Below are 15,146 nucleotides of genomic sequence, written 5' to 3' on the forward strand. Positions count from 1 at the left end.
CATTCTATAGCCGCAATAGTATAGCCTTTAGGAGCAGTTGTGACACTGAAATAGAGTCACATGGACTACCCTTCCAAGTTGTCTGGCAGCCATGTCTTCTTGCATAGGGCAATATGGCTACTACATTTTGCCAAAAACTAACTGTATTTTAATTTAGTACAAATTCTTCCTTAGCTCCCTTTTTAGTTAAACTTTTGTAGTATTGTATTACTCAGAAACGTTGACACACATTTTCACCACTATGAGCTTTATTTTGGAGGCCGGAAGTCTTATTTTGTATTCTCGCTCGCTGGCTTGACGCAACTTTGCTTCCTGGTCACGCCGGAAGCTCTGTTTATGTATCAGGGAAGCCAGGCCGGTGCCGGACGGTGAAGATTTCTCCTTAAATCTTTGCTTTTAATCATCAAAACGTCGTACGCAATGAGGTACTTGTATTGCACATACATCTGCAACGCTAGAGGCATATCTGTGCACCATTTTCACATAAGTTAACACAGAATCCCATTGTAAATGTGTATCTAAAGATAAAAGGGTTGAATTAAGTCGTTAGCCTAACCTGAAGCTAGCTAGCTAGCAAGCATTGTTATGCGAGATGGCTAACGCTTGCTACCTCTGTTAGCGAGGCAGCAAATTAATTATTATTATTATTCGAAGTTTATTTTTCGTTGTGACATGAGTTTATGGTTTTCATGTCTGCGGAGGCAACGGTAGTCTGACCAAGATAACTAACGAACTAGCCAGTAACGGTAGGTACCCAGGTGAACGGCGAATGAATGAATTCAAACTGATTCGTCCAGTAGCACAGCAGCTGAACAAGCTAGTTCAGCGATTTCTATGGGATGAAGTAGTTCTTTTGGCTGAGACGTAAAGGCACCATTCTTTTTTTATTGCATGTCTATGTGTGTGAGCAGCGTTGACATGTTACTGTGTTTGTGTCCAGAGGAGACCGCGGCAGGGGCCGAGGAGGCCGCTTCGGCTCCCGGGGAGGACTGGTCCAGGGGTGAGTTCAGCCGCGATGCTACTCACTTGTGTTTATTAGCATCTGGAGTCCAAAGAAGGGCAACATAAAACCCTGAAGGAAAAAACATAAAACCCTGTCTGTTTGTATGGAAGAGAAATCCCGTCAAACCCTTTTGTAAATCATATCTGAAAACAAACCTACCTCCCAGAACATGACTGAAGACTTCTTTTGACCCATTTGGCCCCACTGCTAAATTCAGTATACACCAAGAAGCTACCTGTTTCAACAAAATGTTTGTACTTTTGGAACTGGTTTGCCTACTGTTCTTACTAACTCCTTCCACCAAACCACACAGTGGTGATATTACTGTATACCAGGCTTTTGGGATATGTCCAAGACATCATACTGATAACACGTTTTCTATTAAAATACCACATTATGCTTGCTATTGTTTAACATCGCCAGTAGTAGTTCTCGCCTCAGGAATCTAACTTTGGGGAGTCAAGTTGAACACTCGGGGGGGGGGGCCATGCTGCACCCAGGGTTCACTTAAGCGTCAGTTTTTCTCAGGTTTTTTGGGGTGTGTGGTTAATATTTAATAAAAGGCCAATATTGGTAATATATAGGTCTAACCATAATTTATACTGATACCAGTTAAATTGGCCACAACTACTTGTGGCACTGTTCCACATGTTAATAAATAGCACAATGTGGCATTTTAATACAAAACAGAACGCTAATGATAATACCGTAGTGAATATGATACCTTGAACATGTTTAAATGTATACGATAACATCAGGATGCCGCCTAACCATATCTGTGGCACAGTATCATGCACTACATTTTGCCTATTTTTTCTGTTACCAGACATATTTCTGTGTTCAAAGCTGCAGCCAATATTGCTACAAAAGGTTGAGATTTTATTTGTTCCTCTTTTAGGTACCGCCCCTTTGTCCCACACATCCCGTTTGATTTCTATGTGGTGAGTAAAAAAGCTGCTGGTGGGTTTTATGGCTGTTAATTTCACCTAAAAAAATCAAATTTGTTTATGTAATTTTATGTAATATTGACACACAAAAAAAGCTTAATTTTTGAAGCGTTTTTAAGTTTCTTTGTGTATCTATCTATCTGCATCTATATTTTTCACAAAAGGAGCCCATGTGCTCCCAATAAAACTATCATAGTGCCCTGGTACATAATGTAGATGGGGTAAAATCAGAGGCATGTTGAGTGCTAAAGCAGGTTCTTGTTTTTGTCACCAGTGTGAGATGGCCTTTCCCAGAGTGAAGCCTGCAGCCGACGAGACGGCTTTCAGTGAGTGTCTGCTGAAGAGGAACCAGGACCTCAGCCCCACGCCTGCAGAGCAGGTCAGACCATGCATACACACACACACACACACAACATCCACTGACTTGATAACAATCGCTGCATTTAGTGGTTAACTTAGCTTGCATAGTTTCTTTCTTTCTGTCCTGCATTCCTGTGTCTGAACAGTCAACAATTTAGTTTCTTGTCCAAGTAGTGCATTGTTTGTAAATGCATCCACAGCTGAAAAACTTGTTCACTTTCTGGCCTTTTTCTCCTTTTAGTCCTCCATCTTGTCCCTGGTCACAAAGATCAACAACGTCATTGACAACCTTATTGTTGCCCCTGGCAACTTTGAAGTGGTGAGTCCACTGTCATTGACACTACACACATGCTATATAAGCCATGCACATTACACAACATACTGAATGACATATTGATACCAATACTAATGTAGTGCAGATCAGTATTTATCAAGTGATGGGTCGCGACCCAAAAGTAGGTGACAGGATGTAAGAGAAGATAAGATAAGATAAGATAGCACTATTGATCCCTTTGGGGAAATTCAGGTGCCACAGCAGCAACTGGCAGAACAGTGCCAAGGAAATCAAGTACAGGAAGGTAAAAAAAAAATAAAGGTAATGTACATAATATAAAACTATAGAGACAGTGCAAGTAAATGCAAATAATAATGCAGATTCTGATAAGTCCATGGATATATTCCAGACAATACAGATGTTCTGCCATGTTTCCAAAATATGGCATATGGCAAGGCTGGTATTGGCCTTTAATTAAATATCAAATATGGTCCAGTTGGTGTCATCTACCTCTGATATGATGGAGGTTCCTCCCTGACCACTGTCTGGAAAACCTGACGTGACCTTTTTTGTTTTTTTGCCCATTTTGTTTATTAATTGTTCTGTTTTTGTAAATCCATTCTTCATTTAAGGACAGGTTGACCAAGGTTGTAAGGCCTTAAAATCGACAAAATAGACAGGGAGCCATTGATGAGCTAGTTTATAATATTAGCAGTGATCAAATGCAGCATGTTGTTGATGCTGCGCTTGTCTCTTCCCGTAGCAAATTGAAGAAGTGCGTCAGGTTGGCTCTTATAAGAAGGGCACAATGACAACAGGACACAACGTCGCCGACCTGGTTGTAATCCTCAAGATCCTCCCTACATGTGAGTCACCAGCAGGAGGATATTAAAGGAAAAATACACCATAAAACACATAACATAATGGAATGCTTTAATTATCACAAATTGATAATATATAACAGTGTAAGAGTATCCCAGGGTGGATTTTCCCTTTTTAAGAGATATTGTTCAGCCATATTCAAAGCCCTCGGTTTAATCTTCGTAATGCAGGATGCTGTTGAATGTTGCTTATCAAAAATGTCTTGTCTATTACAGTGGAGGCGGTTGCTGCTCTCGGCAACAAAGTAGTGGAGACCCTTCGCACACAGGACCCTACTGAAGGTGACATGCTACGGGGTTTTAAGTTTCTGTGCTGGTACCATTATTATCTTAGGACTTGTAACTGGTAAATTGTGTCTGGATATTAATGATTTGAGATCTTAAGATGTAGTCCTTGAAGTATCCCGCAGTTGCAATGCTTTCTATGTGACTTAAAAGTCACAGGAAACGTAAGAGCTCTGGACTCCTAGAGAGAGGGAGAGTTGACATGGCTGCAGGTGAATAATGTGTAGTATGTATAGTAAACTGTAGTAGACTGGCTGTTTACTGTCTTTGTCTGTTATCAGTGCTGTCCATGCTGACCAACGAGACCGGCTTTGAGATCAGCTCGGCCGACGCCACTGTCAAGATCCTCATCACCACCGTCCCCCCCAACCTGCGCAAGCTGGACCCTGAGCTGCACTGTATGAGCTTGTGCACGCACACACACACACACTTAAAATCTAGGGGCGATTTTGGATGCGGACTTAAAGCAATATTCCACTTAGTTTTAACATGGGGGTTATTTGGCACTTGACCGCCATGAAAACCAGAATATAAACTTATCACCAAGATCGGATGAAACTGGATAAGTTTGCAGCGATCAGATTTTTACTTCCCATTCATTTGAATGAAGCCACGAAAATAAGCTGAAAAGTTACATTTAATACGTTGGTGAACAGATTCAACAACAGATCCTGCTACTGTGATTTTCAATTGACTGTGGGTCCAACATTGTAGAACATAATTTTGCCAAATAGCATTTTTATAGATAGAAGAGAACACAGCAGAGGGATACCATTTAGGAGAGACAGTTCCTGTTTCGGAGACCGGATCTACTTGTATTTTTAAATACTAATTTTAGTGTAAACCAAGAGTAGAAATGCTAAATGATGAAGGACCCAGGACTGCTTTGTTATCTTAAAAGCAGGATCTGTTGTTGAATATGTTCACAAATGTGTTAAATGTAAGTTTTCAGTCTATCTTCGTGGCCTCATTCAAATGAATGGGAAGTAAAAATCCGACCGCTACAAACTCGCCCAGCTGCATCCGATCTTGGTGATTAGTTTATATTCTGGTTTTCATGGCGGTCAAGTGCTGAATAACCCCCATGTTAAACCTAAGTGGAATATTGCTTTAAACCTCATAGCTCAAATAAAAAATGTCACCAGATCTGCTTTTTATCACTTGAAAAGTATTACTAAACTGTGGTGTTTTATCTCTCAGGTTGATGCAGAGAAACTAGTGCACACTTGTATTTAGGGCTGCACGATATATCGTTTCAGCATCGTCATCGCGATGTACGCATGCGCAATAGTCACATCGCAGGACGTGCGATGTCAAGTAAGGCAAATTAACTCAAACACGTCATGCTACAACTTTTTTGCTGCTTGATACAAAAGGAAAACTCGCACGGTTCTCATTTTCCATGACTAATCTACAAGAGAAGTCTGTCTGATATAACATAATTTACTCCGATTTAACGTTAAGGGTTTGTTATAAGAGTAGCGTATGTTACCTTTCCAGCTTTCGTGGCTCCGAACCGTAGTTGGGAAGCCTCTGGTGTTGTGCTAGCCTATTTTAGCTTAGCCTGGCTCGTAGCTGGTAACAAGCTTTTTACTAAGAGTCCGGACCAACTCTGCAGTGGAGAACTGGCACTTTATTTCGGTACAGCAGCGAACATAATGCACGGCCTCTCGGTGACGTTCTAAGCTCTTTTCCCGCTAACTATGGTAACTTTACTCACATAGCATCCTGCAACTCACTCTGGCTGCGGCTAAAAACAAAAACACACTCACTTCCTACTACGTCACCCGCGCAGGTTACCCACAAGGCCACCTTCTTAAAGGGGCAAGGCTTGATAGAGCTATTCAAGTCATTTGGTGAAAATTCCTGTATTTTTTCATATCGCAATATATATCGCAGAAAAAAAAAATATTGCAATGTCAGTTTTTTCCAATATCGTGCAGCCCTACTTGTATTACAAGTAATATTCTGTTCTTTGTTTTTACTGAAAAAAATATTCGTCACCTGCAATTTGCTGCATAAAAGCGATCGTATTGCCCCGATTTTAAAGTCACTACACTGGCCCCCAGTCAGCTCCGGAATCCAATATAAAGTTGTGTTGTTTTTTTTAGTATTTATCTGATATACTTGTTCCATATGAGCCATTTAACCTTCTCTACAGCCTCTGGACCAGAAACCCTCAACGCACTCTGGCTGCTTTAAAGAGAAAATGAAAACCACACCTTTTTACCGCTGCATTTGATTGCTCTTTTAACCATAACTTTACACTTGAAGAATTTCGTTCCAAAATGAGACACCCACCATTTTTTAAAAAGAAAATGACACCCACTCTCCCACACTGAGCGCTGCCGTGAAAGCTGAGCACATTGTGGGTTCGTCATCTTAAGACATTCGCTTATAAAATAGTTCATTTTTTGAAGATGATCATTTCTGTTTTTCAAATATTGCCTGAAGAATTTCAGGTAACAAATTAATATATTGCATTTTGGAGTGAAACCCTTCACTTACACTTTAAGCTCTTTTTAGGTCTTCTTTTTTTTTTTAATCATGTTTGTAAAGCACTTTGAGTTGCATCATTGTATATAATGTAATCTATAAATTTAACTTGACACACACACACACAGAGCCATATCAGAATAGAATCGTCGACATAATGTGGTAGGACTGTCTTGATGGTGTCGATCAAGGTTTCTGTTTCTGTTCCTGCAGTGGACATCAAGGTGCTGCAGAGCGCCCTCGCTGCCATCCGCCACGCCCGCTGGTTCGAGGAGAACGCCTCCCAGTCAACGTGAGAAAGTCGTTCCACGCGTAAAAATGACTACAAAATGCACTCACTGGACCTTAATAGAATATTTGATGTTGTGTAAACTTGTCATTCAGCGTCAAAGTACTGATCCGCCTGCTGAAGGACCTGAGATTGCGCTTCCCCGGCTTTGAACCCCTCACCCCCTGGATCCTGGACCTGTTGGTGAGGCGATTTTATACACCTATACAAATGAGAAAATCACCATGCCAGGATTCCATGCAGATATCTTTGTGTTTTTCCGGTTTAGGAATGCGACGACACACAGCCAGCTAGGGATGGGGCGATATGCTTATGTCGCGATATGATTCGATAAGCGATATGCGGCTTGCGATTCGATACAACCGCGATACGATGTAATAAATACAAGTTCAATGACGACAAAGTCTGACTGTGCAGAAATATGTTTACTTCTGAGTCACAAATCTTTCTAGCGATGGCATTGGCTTCCTAGAATGTAAACAATTTAAAAATGTCATTCCAAAGTGCAAATAATATAATTTGGATGGAGAGCTTGTGAAATTGTGATGGTCAAGCCGTCTCATTTGTGATTACTACTAATATCGCAATTCATTTTTCTGCCCCACGATGTGTATCGTCACATTTTTATATTGAGATACATTGAATTTCGATATATCGTCCCATCCCTACACCGCTATTGATGATGTACCTGAAGTTCTGCGTTCGTTTTCAGTGTTTCCGTGTTGTTAAATACTGTTACACCTTGTCATTAGATACTAGTTTTAGAATTTGAACCCGGTCCTCTATTGTTCCAGGGCCACTCTGCAGTGATGAACAACCCATCCAGGCAGCCGCTGTCTCTAAATGTGGCTTACAGGTTAGTTCTCAGCTGCCTCTCTGAGTGTGTTGTCAACCTCATCTACACTCACAGAAGATCTGGCATTTTCTGTTTTAGCTTTGCATTGTATTACATTGTACCAGAACAGGTGTTACTGTAGTGTTGTCGTGTGTTTCCAAGGCGTTGCCTGCAGATGCTTGCCGCCGGCCTCTTCCTGCCAGGCTCTGTGGGCATCACCGATCCCTGTGAGAGCGGAAACTTCCGGGTCCACACGGTCATGACTCTGGAACAGCAGGTGAGTCATTTTTAATCCCCTCATTGCATGGGCTTTGGGGAGGCTTGAGTTCAGCATATGATTATAACACTTTTGTGTCTAAAAGGATGGATGGATGTTAGTCTGTTCAAATTATGATTCGTCACACTTGATTCGTCATACTTGGATGTAGTTTTCTTGGATTACGGTGCGCTCCCGTTTTGAAAGAAAGTGAACACGAGTAGAGAGTCGAAACCATGGTCAGCAGTCTTATGATTGGCTGGCACGGCGCCACGGCTTAAAGAGCACCTTTTTACAGCTAACCAAGAGTTATTAACTGAAGGCTATGAGGAGCATGTCTTATCTAAAAACATATCCTAATTATGAAATAAAATGCTGCCAAAACATCCGAAATGAGAGAGCAATCGTAGCAGAAAATTGCAGATAAATTAAAAGCAGGCTATTTACAACTTCATCTATAGCATCATTGTAATTTCAGAGATGCCAACCACTACGCATTTTGCATAGTTTGTACGATTTTCATTATCAACTACACTACTACGACACACACTAGGACTACGACACACACTAGGACTACTATGCTTAAAAAAAAAATTTGACCAATCTAACTACACAGCATGCGTAACATTTGCGTATCTGCACTTGTTGCGGCCCAGTTGGAGCACTTTAGGCAGTTTAAGCTGCTACACCAGGTCCGTTCTTGTTCCGCCTGCGGTCTGCTGGTTGTGTCGCGCGTATCTACGTTTTATCTATGGGCAAGTGAACCCAAGTTGTACTGTGAGGAACATTAACGTACCATATAGGGTACTTATGTTGGGGTTTTTTTGAGTGTAGGTGTACTGCAGCCCAATAGAAGGCTTCTCAGCGGATCGGATAACCTCATCTCCAATATTTATTTAAGTACCGTTGGTTAATGTATCCTCTATTTTGTATTTTGACGTGATAAATGACTATAGTAAGCTCGAATATGCTACAGACCAACAAAAAAAAAAAGCCATGCATATCTCCAAAGTTGTGGCTCCGATCCGGCTACGTTCCAGACTGTCAACCAGGACAGCAGCTGCGTTGAAGTAAATGACTATGTATCTGATCCGACCCTTCCGAAACAAACGGACTGAAACGCAACCGGTGTAGTTAAGCTACAGCAGTGCAGCGGAAAATACCTTCAAATGAGCAGAATGCTTACTTTTATATATGCTTATTTTTGCTTAAATTTCTTTATTTTAGCAACAGCATAAAGAAAACAAGACATACTTATCTCCTTATTTACATTGTGCATATCTTATAGCCTATGCCTGTAAAACAAGTTTGCTTGTTAATCAAGTGTCAGGTCTGTATGCCACAGTGAAAACTACACAATTTGGTGACAAACGACACATTTGCAGACCTCTTACTACACTTTCTGATCATTTGAGGTTGGCATCTCTGTAATTTACTTAAACTCGAAAACTATTTTGGTGTTTGCGAGGTTTACGCATTTCAATTGTATGACAAATTTCCACTACACTGAAATAAGTAATTCTAACTTAAATTGTCGTTCATTGACTCAAATAGAACTAAAATAAATTTACTGAATACATTTAAATGTATGCAATTTGTGCTCATGATGCCAATACATTTCAAATGTGTTAGTTTTATTAGAGTGAAATGACAAATCTCCATCAAAGTGAAATGATCAAACATTTGAACCATGGAAAGAACCATGAAATAATGTAGTAGTTGTATAGAAAATATAAGCAGCCTGGTGGAGTGGAGTTGGAGTTGAAGATACTGTCAATTTCCAAAAGAATTTCCTTAAAGAACTGCAAAACTATAAAATTTATTGGAAAAAATAATAGGCAGAGGTCAATTATCATTATTCATATAATTATATAATATAGTTATTTGTTGAATTCTTAATTAATTTTAGTTAATTTCTAATTTTCTATATAACTACTACATGGGGAGCCAGAACTCATGGTTCTGTCTTGGAAACAACAGAAGAAATTGGAGGAACCTACCAACTACTCTTTCTCTTTTTTCCCTATAATTGGAACATAATTTCCTGGTTCTTTCCAGGAAACTTCTAAGAAATTAACAGTTCCTTTCTAGGAAATTATTATTAGGATTGGATGACAGTTTAACTTGAGTGTCTTCTAACTTGCCGATGGCTATGATGGATTGGTAGACTGCAAAGCCAACGTTTTCCACCCTGGTCTTAGTGATTTTACAGTTTTAACTGCAGGTCATGAAAAGGCTTGATATCTTTAATAATATCTTTTTAACCTATCTACAATCAAGTTCTCAAAAGTCTTTGAATACTGTTAAATATAGCCTTGAAGTCTTCAGTTCAGGTTTAGAGGTCTTGGTCGCAATGAAATGAAAAATGACTTTTTCACCTTGTTGGCTAATTCTCCATATCATAAGGTACACCTATTTTAACAAATGGCAAAAAATTACACAGCTTTAAACACAACAGAGACAAGTGGCAACATGGTACGGCAGTGAAAATTCTGTTGCTTTTTATCGAAGACACCATAGCTGCATCCTGGTGAATGGAATTTATTTTGAAAAAATCTGGAATTTGTGACAGTTGAAGATTATGTGCAAAGAATTTTTGAACTTTTGAACAGTCCTTGTCCTCCCGTATCTCCCACCCCAACATTTTGCTTCAACAAGAAATGCTTTCAATCACGAAATTCCTTGCAACTTAAAAAATGTTGCAGTTTCTTGGTGGCAGAAATTGGTGTAAAATGTTTTAAAAATTGGTCTTAAAATCTGGCATTACGGTCTTTCAAAGTCTCCATAGAAGAAGTTTTACATCTTCATAGAAGTTGCATAATTTTTTGCCGTTGTTTTTCTGCAGGACATGGTGTGCTTCACAGCCCAGACGCTGGTGAGGGTGCTGTCTCACGGAGGCTACAGGAAGATCCTGGGCTTGGAGGGAGACGCTAGCTGTAAGCTAACCTCGATCTTTCCACACACCGTATGCACATATGCACTGCTCAAGTTTGGGGACACCTTGTCTTTTCAAAACTCTCAAAATACTGTTTGATTTTCTCTGTTACTTTTCAATGAAGCAGTATCCTTACTTCTTCACTGAAAAATAACAGAGAAAACAAATGCCTACAATGCTTTTGTTAACATGAAATAGCTATTTCCTAATACTTTGGATACATTTATTCAACACTCAGCTTCATGTTCATCAAAGTGTCTTCTTTGGTACAAAGAGAAGGTTTAGCCTACCAACCAGCACCACAAGCCTCTGGGAATATAGTATAGTTTCATTGTTTTAGTGTTATCACAAATATTTGCATGCATGATTTTTGTTCAGTTATTGCAAACCGACAAAGAGCTAGGTGTCCCCAAACGTTTGATGGGCCGTGTGTGCCGAAAATGTGGAACCATGTCACTTCTGTATGTGAAAATGCACTGGGTAAATTCTCCCAGGTTTCACATCTATTTTCAGTGGGGAAGTCAGTTGGGAAACTGGGCAGGAGAATGCAGCCCAGTATACTTTTACACTGTTTTCTGTTGCCACTTTTTGCATCTTATGCATCATTTGGCCTCTTTTGTATTTTTTTCTTTTGTTACGAGTGTCTGAGTTCTTGTCGGATTCTTTTTGTGCATGATTTTTGAGCCCACGCATCCGAGACAAACCTCCTAAATCATAGGCTCTTCAGTTGGTGCGCGGACATCTGTCACTTGCTCTTCAATCTGAATAGATGATGTCACTATTCGGAGCGTCTATTTAAATTTCCCCCTCTTTCAGATCTGGCATCAGAGATGTCTACGTGGGACGGTGTGATCGTCACTCCGTCGGAGAAGGCATACGAGAAACCTCCGGAGAGGAAGGAGGAGGAGGACGAAGCTCTGGAGGAGGGAGGAGACGGAGAAGACGAGAGCATGGAGACCCAGGAGTGAAGAGGAAGACTTTCAGGTTGGAGCATTTCCCGCATTCCTCCACTACCAACCCATATTGTTATAGTGTTACATCGTTCTCTTTTCTATGCAAATTACACAAAATGGTATGTGTTGTTTGTCAATTGTTTGTGTATACAAATTGACAACAAAATGAAAATGTCCTATGTTATCATGACCTTAATCAGGTATTATTTGACAGTATTTTGCATATTTTCTGAGCAGTATCCATACATCTTTTTCTTCTGCAAATATCTCTTTTTCTTCTGAGTTTACTAATGCATTTGGTATTATTCGGTAACGACATTTCATTTTCAATGTGGCTATCATACATTTTAAAATAACTTTCTTTGCCTTTAATATGTGTAAATGTCTGTCTTGAAGCGGTTACAAAAAAAACTATGACAGATAAATCAGCAGTTCTGCTCCCTAATTATCAATATTGTTATTCATCAGCTTGTTGCAGGGCCAATTTTTCTTCCTCATCTCTTTCCCCAGTTGACTTCAGAAACCTTTGTGAAGAAGCCCTTTCAACTCGCCCATCACCAAACCACACCAGCAGGATCCATTTTCTAATTGACAGCGATTGGTCCTTTGATGTCTTCAGAAAAATGATGACGGGCGAAATTCGGTGTCAATTTGTATTATGTTTTGTTTTTGTTACTTTCATTTTACTTTGTAACAGTAGTACACTGAATTAAACCTTTTTTTATTTACCTTGTGTCTTGCATGCAAATACTTATTTTGTATTATTTTAACAGAGCCATAAACAAAAGTCGGCAACGTGAAAATAGAACAGAAATTTAAGAGGGGAGTAGGTTGCCAGGAATTACATTTTCTTCTTCCCTTTTTTTTAAACACAGTTCATACTTAGTTGAAAGAAAAAGGGATTAAGTTGTCACTCTTCCTGCAATATACTATCCATTTGCCCCAATAAGCCTCACCATTGTCTTTTTGTAGTTAGCGTTAAAGTCAAACATTGCATACTGTACATACAATCAACTATATTCATCCACTGGCCAAGAGGAGGAGGTTCATCAGTAAGTCAATGCCTAGTTAACTGCATTTTGCTTTGCTTTTTGCTAGCAACCATAAAGATTTTCAACAAATGTCTATCACTCTTACCAGAGGTGGGGACTCGAGTCAGACTCAAGTCACAATTTTAAATACTTGAGACTTGACTTGATGCATGAAGATAAGACTTGAGACTTGACTTGTGTTCTGGGGACTTGGGACTTGACTTTGACTTGTACTTTAACTTGAAAAGGTTTCTAGTTTTGACTTGAGATCTTGTGTTTGTGTAAATGACTTAGATTGAAAGTGATGAGATTTGTTCCAGCAGACGACTGAATTGAAATTCTGTTATCTGAATTTGTATGGAATTGAAGTTGAAACTGATTATAGAAATCAAACTCATGATGCTCTTACCAAGTTTTTATCCTATTAAAACCATATTGCATTGAAAAGTCCTAGATATTTAGTTTTCTTTAAGATATTAAATTGATACTGGACTCTTTATATGATCTGACTTACTTGGTGTTCTACATTTAGACTTGGGACTTGAGCAAAGTTGACGTGGTCACCTCTGACTCTTACTCATTTCCATTTACCCAGATAGAAAGAAAGACAAGTGAACTCAACATTGAAACTCAAAATTTCAGTGACATTTCTATGAACATCAGTCCAAAAGGCCTTAATGATGGGGACGCTCCAGAAGAAGTCTGCCATCTCCTGGCCACATTGTCTCCAGCATTGGCACGGAGTTCCAGTTTGTTTTGACCTTAGTTGAGCGGTGATGAAGAATTGCACACACATTTCCCAAGAAAAGTCTCTCCATTGTTGAGAGGCTGTAGTGCTCATCTGAGTCCGTTTGAGCGATTTCAATGTCCAGTTCTTCTCTCATTTTTATTTTATGTAATCCACTGAGTTATCCTTAAGTGCAAGTATGCCTCTATACAGTTCACCAATGATGCTTCTGGTTGTTTGATGTATATGCTTTGATAAACATCTTTTGATCTCTTTTTCATAGTAATGCCATATTTTGAAGATATCTATAAAAGTCTTGTCTAGCTCATATCTTTGTGACATTCTAGAAAGAGATATTCTTAAAGGAATAGTCCACCCAAAAATGAAAATTTGGTCATCATCGACTCACCCTCATGTCAGTCAAAACACTGGTGAAGTTTGTATGTCAATATAACAGTGGCCGGGTCCTGCTTCTTTAAAGTTCCAAAAAGGGCAAAAAATGACCATATAAAATTATACTCCAAACAGCATGATCAGAGTGTCCTGAAGGCAAACAATTCTACTGGGTCCAAAAGTACAATATTTAGCTCTGTACCAATTGGTTTCTAAAATAGTCACCAAAAAAGCTTTTGTTTCAGGGTCCATTTTGTTATTTCTGACTGAAAAGTAGGCTACTTTAATACAAGACGAGTTGTATTTACGACCATCAAACCGATTCTATACTATCTGGGTTAAGAAACAAGTAAAATATAAACTTTACTGTCATTCAGAAGAGTACATGATGACCAATTTTCATTTTTGGGTGAACTATTCCTTTAAGTCCTGTATTGGCCTTCTGCACAAGTGTTATGTACAAAACTCTAAATGGTAAGTCTCATCCAGCAGAGTACTACATTTTACATTATCTGTCTTTTGTTATTCTATAATACAAATAGCTACAAGGGGGACTCATGGAATTATAGTAATGTCTGATGTACTCAATCCAGATTTTTGAACAAATACTCTATCATGAATGTGCAGTGAATTATGTGATTGTGAATGTGTCGACTATGCTGATACAATTTAGTGTCATAACAGTAGTAAGTCTCTCCCAATGCACATCTTTCCATACTGTCCCACAAAAAAAGACACCCACCCAGAGTTTTGCCAACGGCGATCCATTTTATTTTTGCATGTTAATAGAAAATAAATTAAGGAAAATAACAATGATCATAGAGGACAAAATGTGACAAAAACATTAAGTATACTACTCTCACTGTATGGCACTACCATATTGCTGAAAAACAGTCAACAAGTGCTGCAAGGGCAAATCATGAGTGTGCGCCACATTTCAACTCCCAGTTTGATTGGACTGTTAGGGGCAGCGGGGAGGCGGAGTGGTTCAAAAGACCACACTTCTACTGGACAAGCTGTGTTCAAACCTCCACCTTGCTGACGTGTCCTTGAAAGCGACACTGAATCCCTACCTCCTCCCTGACCTCTGACCTCCCTGTGGAGGGGGACAAGAGAAAAGAGGATTTCTGTAAAGGGAGCAAAAGAGGAGCACATTCACATGACATTACCCTATTTCCCCTGGCAGTACACACAAAACAAACTATACTTGGCAGAAAAACCAAGAGGCTAATAAGAATGGCAGCTTTGCCCATTGAATTAAATTAAAAAAGAATCCAGTGATTGGCAATATATACATGTATATTGCTCAAAAGGTTGTGTACTCCTTGACTTTTACATTTTGTTGTGCTTCAATGTGTACACAGTGATGTGCACAAATGAAAAGGAAATTCTGTGAATTTATTTAAAAGAATGAAATTCAAATAAAAGAACAATATAGTTATTTTAGTCATTGGAAGAATATAGTTTTTTTTTTGTGTAGA

At 39.3% G+C, this 15,146-nt stretch overlaps 1 protein-coding gene across 2 annotated transcripts; it reads left to right on the forward strand.

Annotated features, from left to right (window-relative positions):
• Positions 1-319: 319 nt before the first annotated feature.
• On the forward strand, positions 320-12,242 carry ilf2 (interleukin enhancer binding factor 2). Of its 2 annotated transcripts, none has more exons than XM_078290330.1 (15): positions 320-425; positions 941-1,000; positions 1,902-1,944; positions 2,225-2,329; positions 2,552-2,629; positions 3,348-3,450; positions 3,682-3,747; positions 4,032-4,148; positions 6,460-6,538; positions 6,631-6,718; positions 7,330-7,391; positions 7,533-7,647; positions 10,472-10,562; positions 11,378-11,545; positions 11,993-12,242. In XM_078290330.1, exons 1-14 carry the CDS (start codon positions 421-423, stop codon positions 11,527-11,529), a joined length of 1,164 nt encoding a protein of 387 aa, XP_078146456.1. In that variant the 5' UTR covers positions 320-420; the 3' UTR covers positions 11,530-11,545; positions 11,993-12,242. The 2 variants fall into 2 exon arrangements, with proteins under 2 accessions (XP_078146456.1, XP_071766703.1); XM_071910602.1 differs by having other exon boundaries at positions 12,025-12,242.
• Positions 12,243-15,146: the final 2,904 nt, after the last annotated feature.

This window comes from Centroberyx gerrardi, chromosome 19 (assembly GCF_048128805.1).
Source record: "Centroberyx gerrardi isolate f3 chromosome 19, fCenGer3.hap1.cur.20231027, whole genome shotgun sequence".
NCBI classification, from domain to species: Eukaryota; Metazoa; Chordata; class Actinopteri; order Beryciformes; family Berycidae; genus Centroberyx; species Centroberyx gerrardi.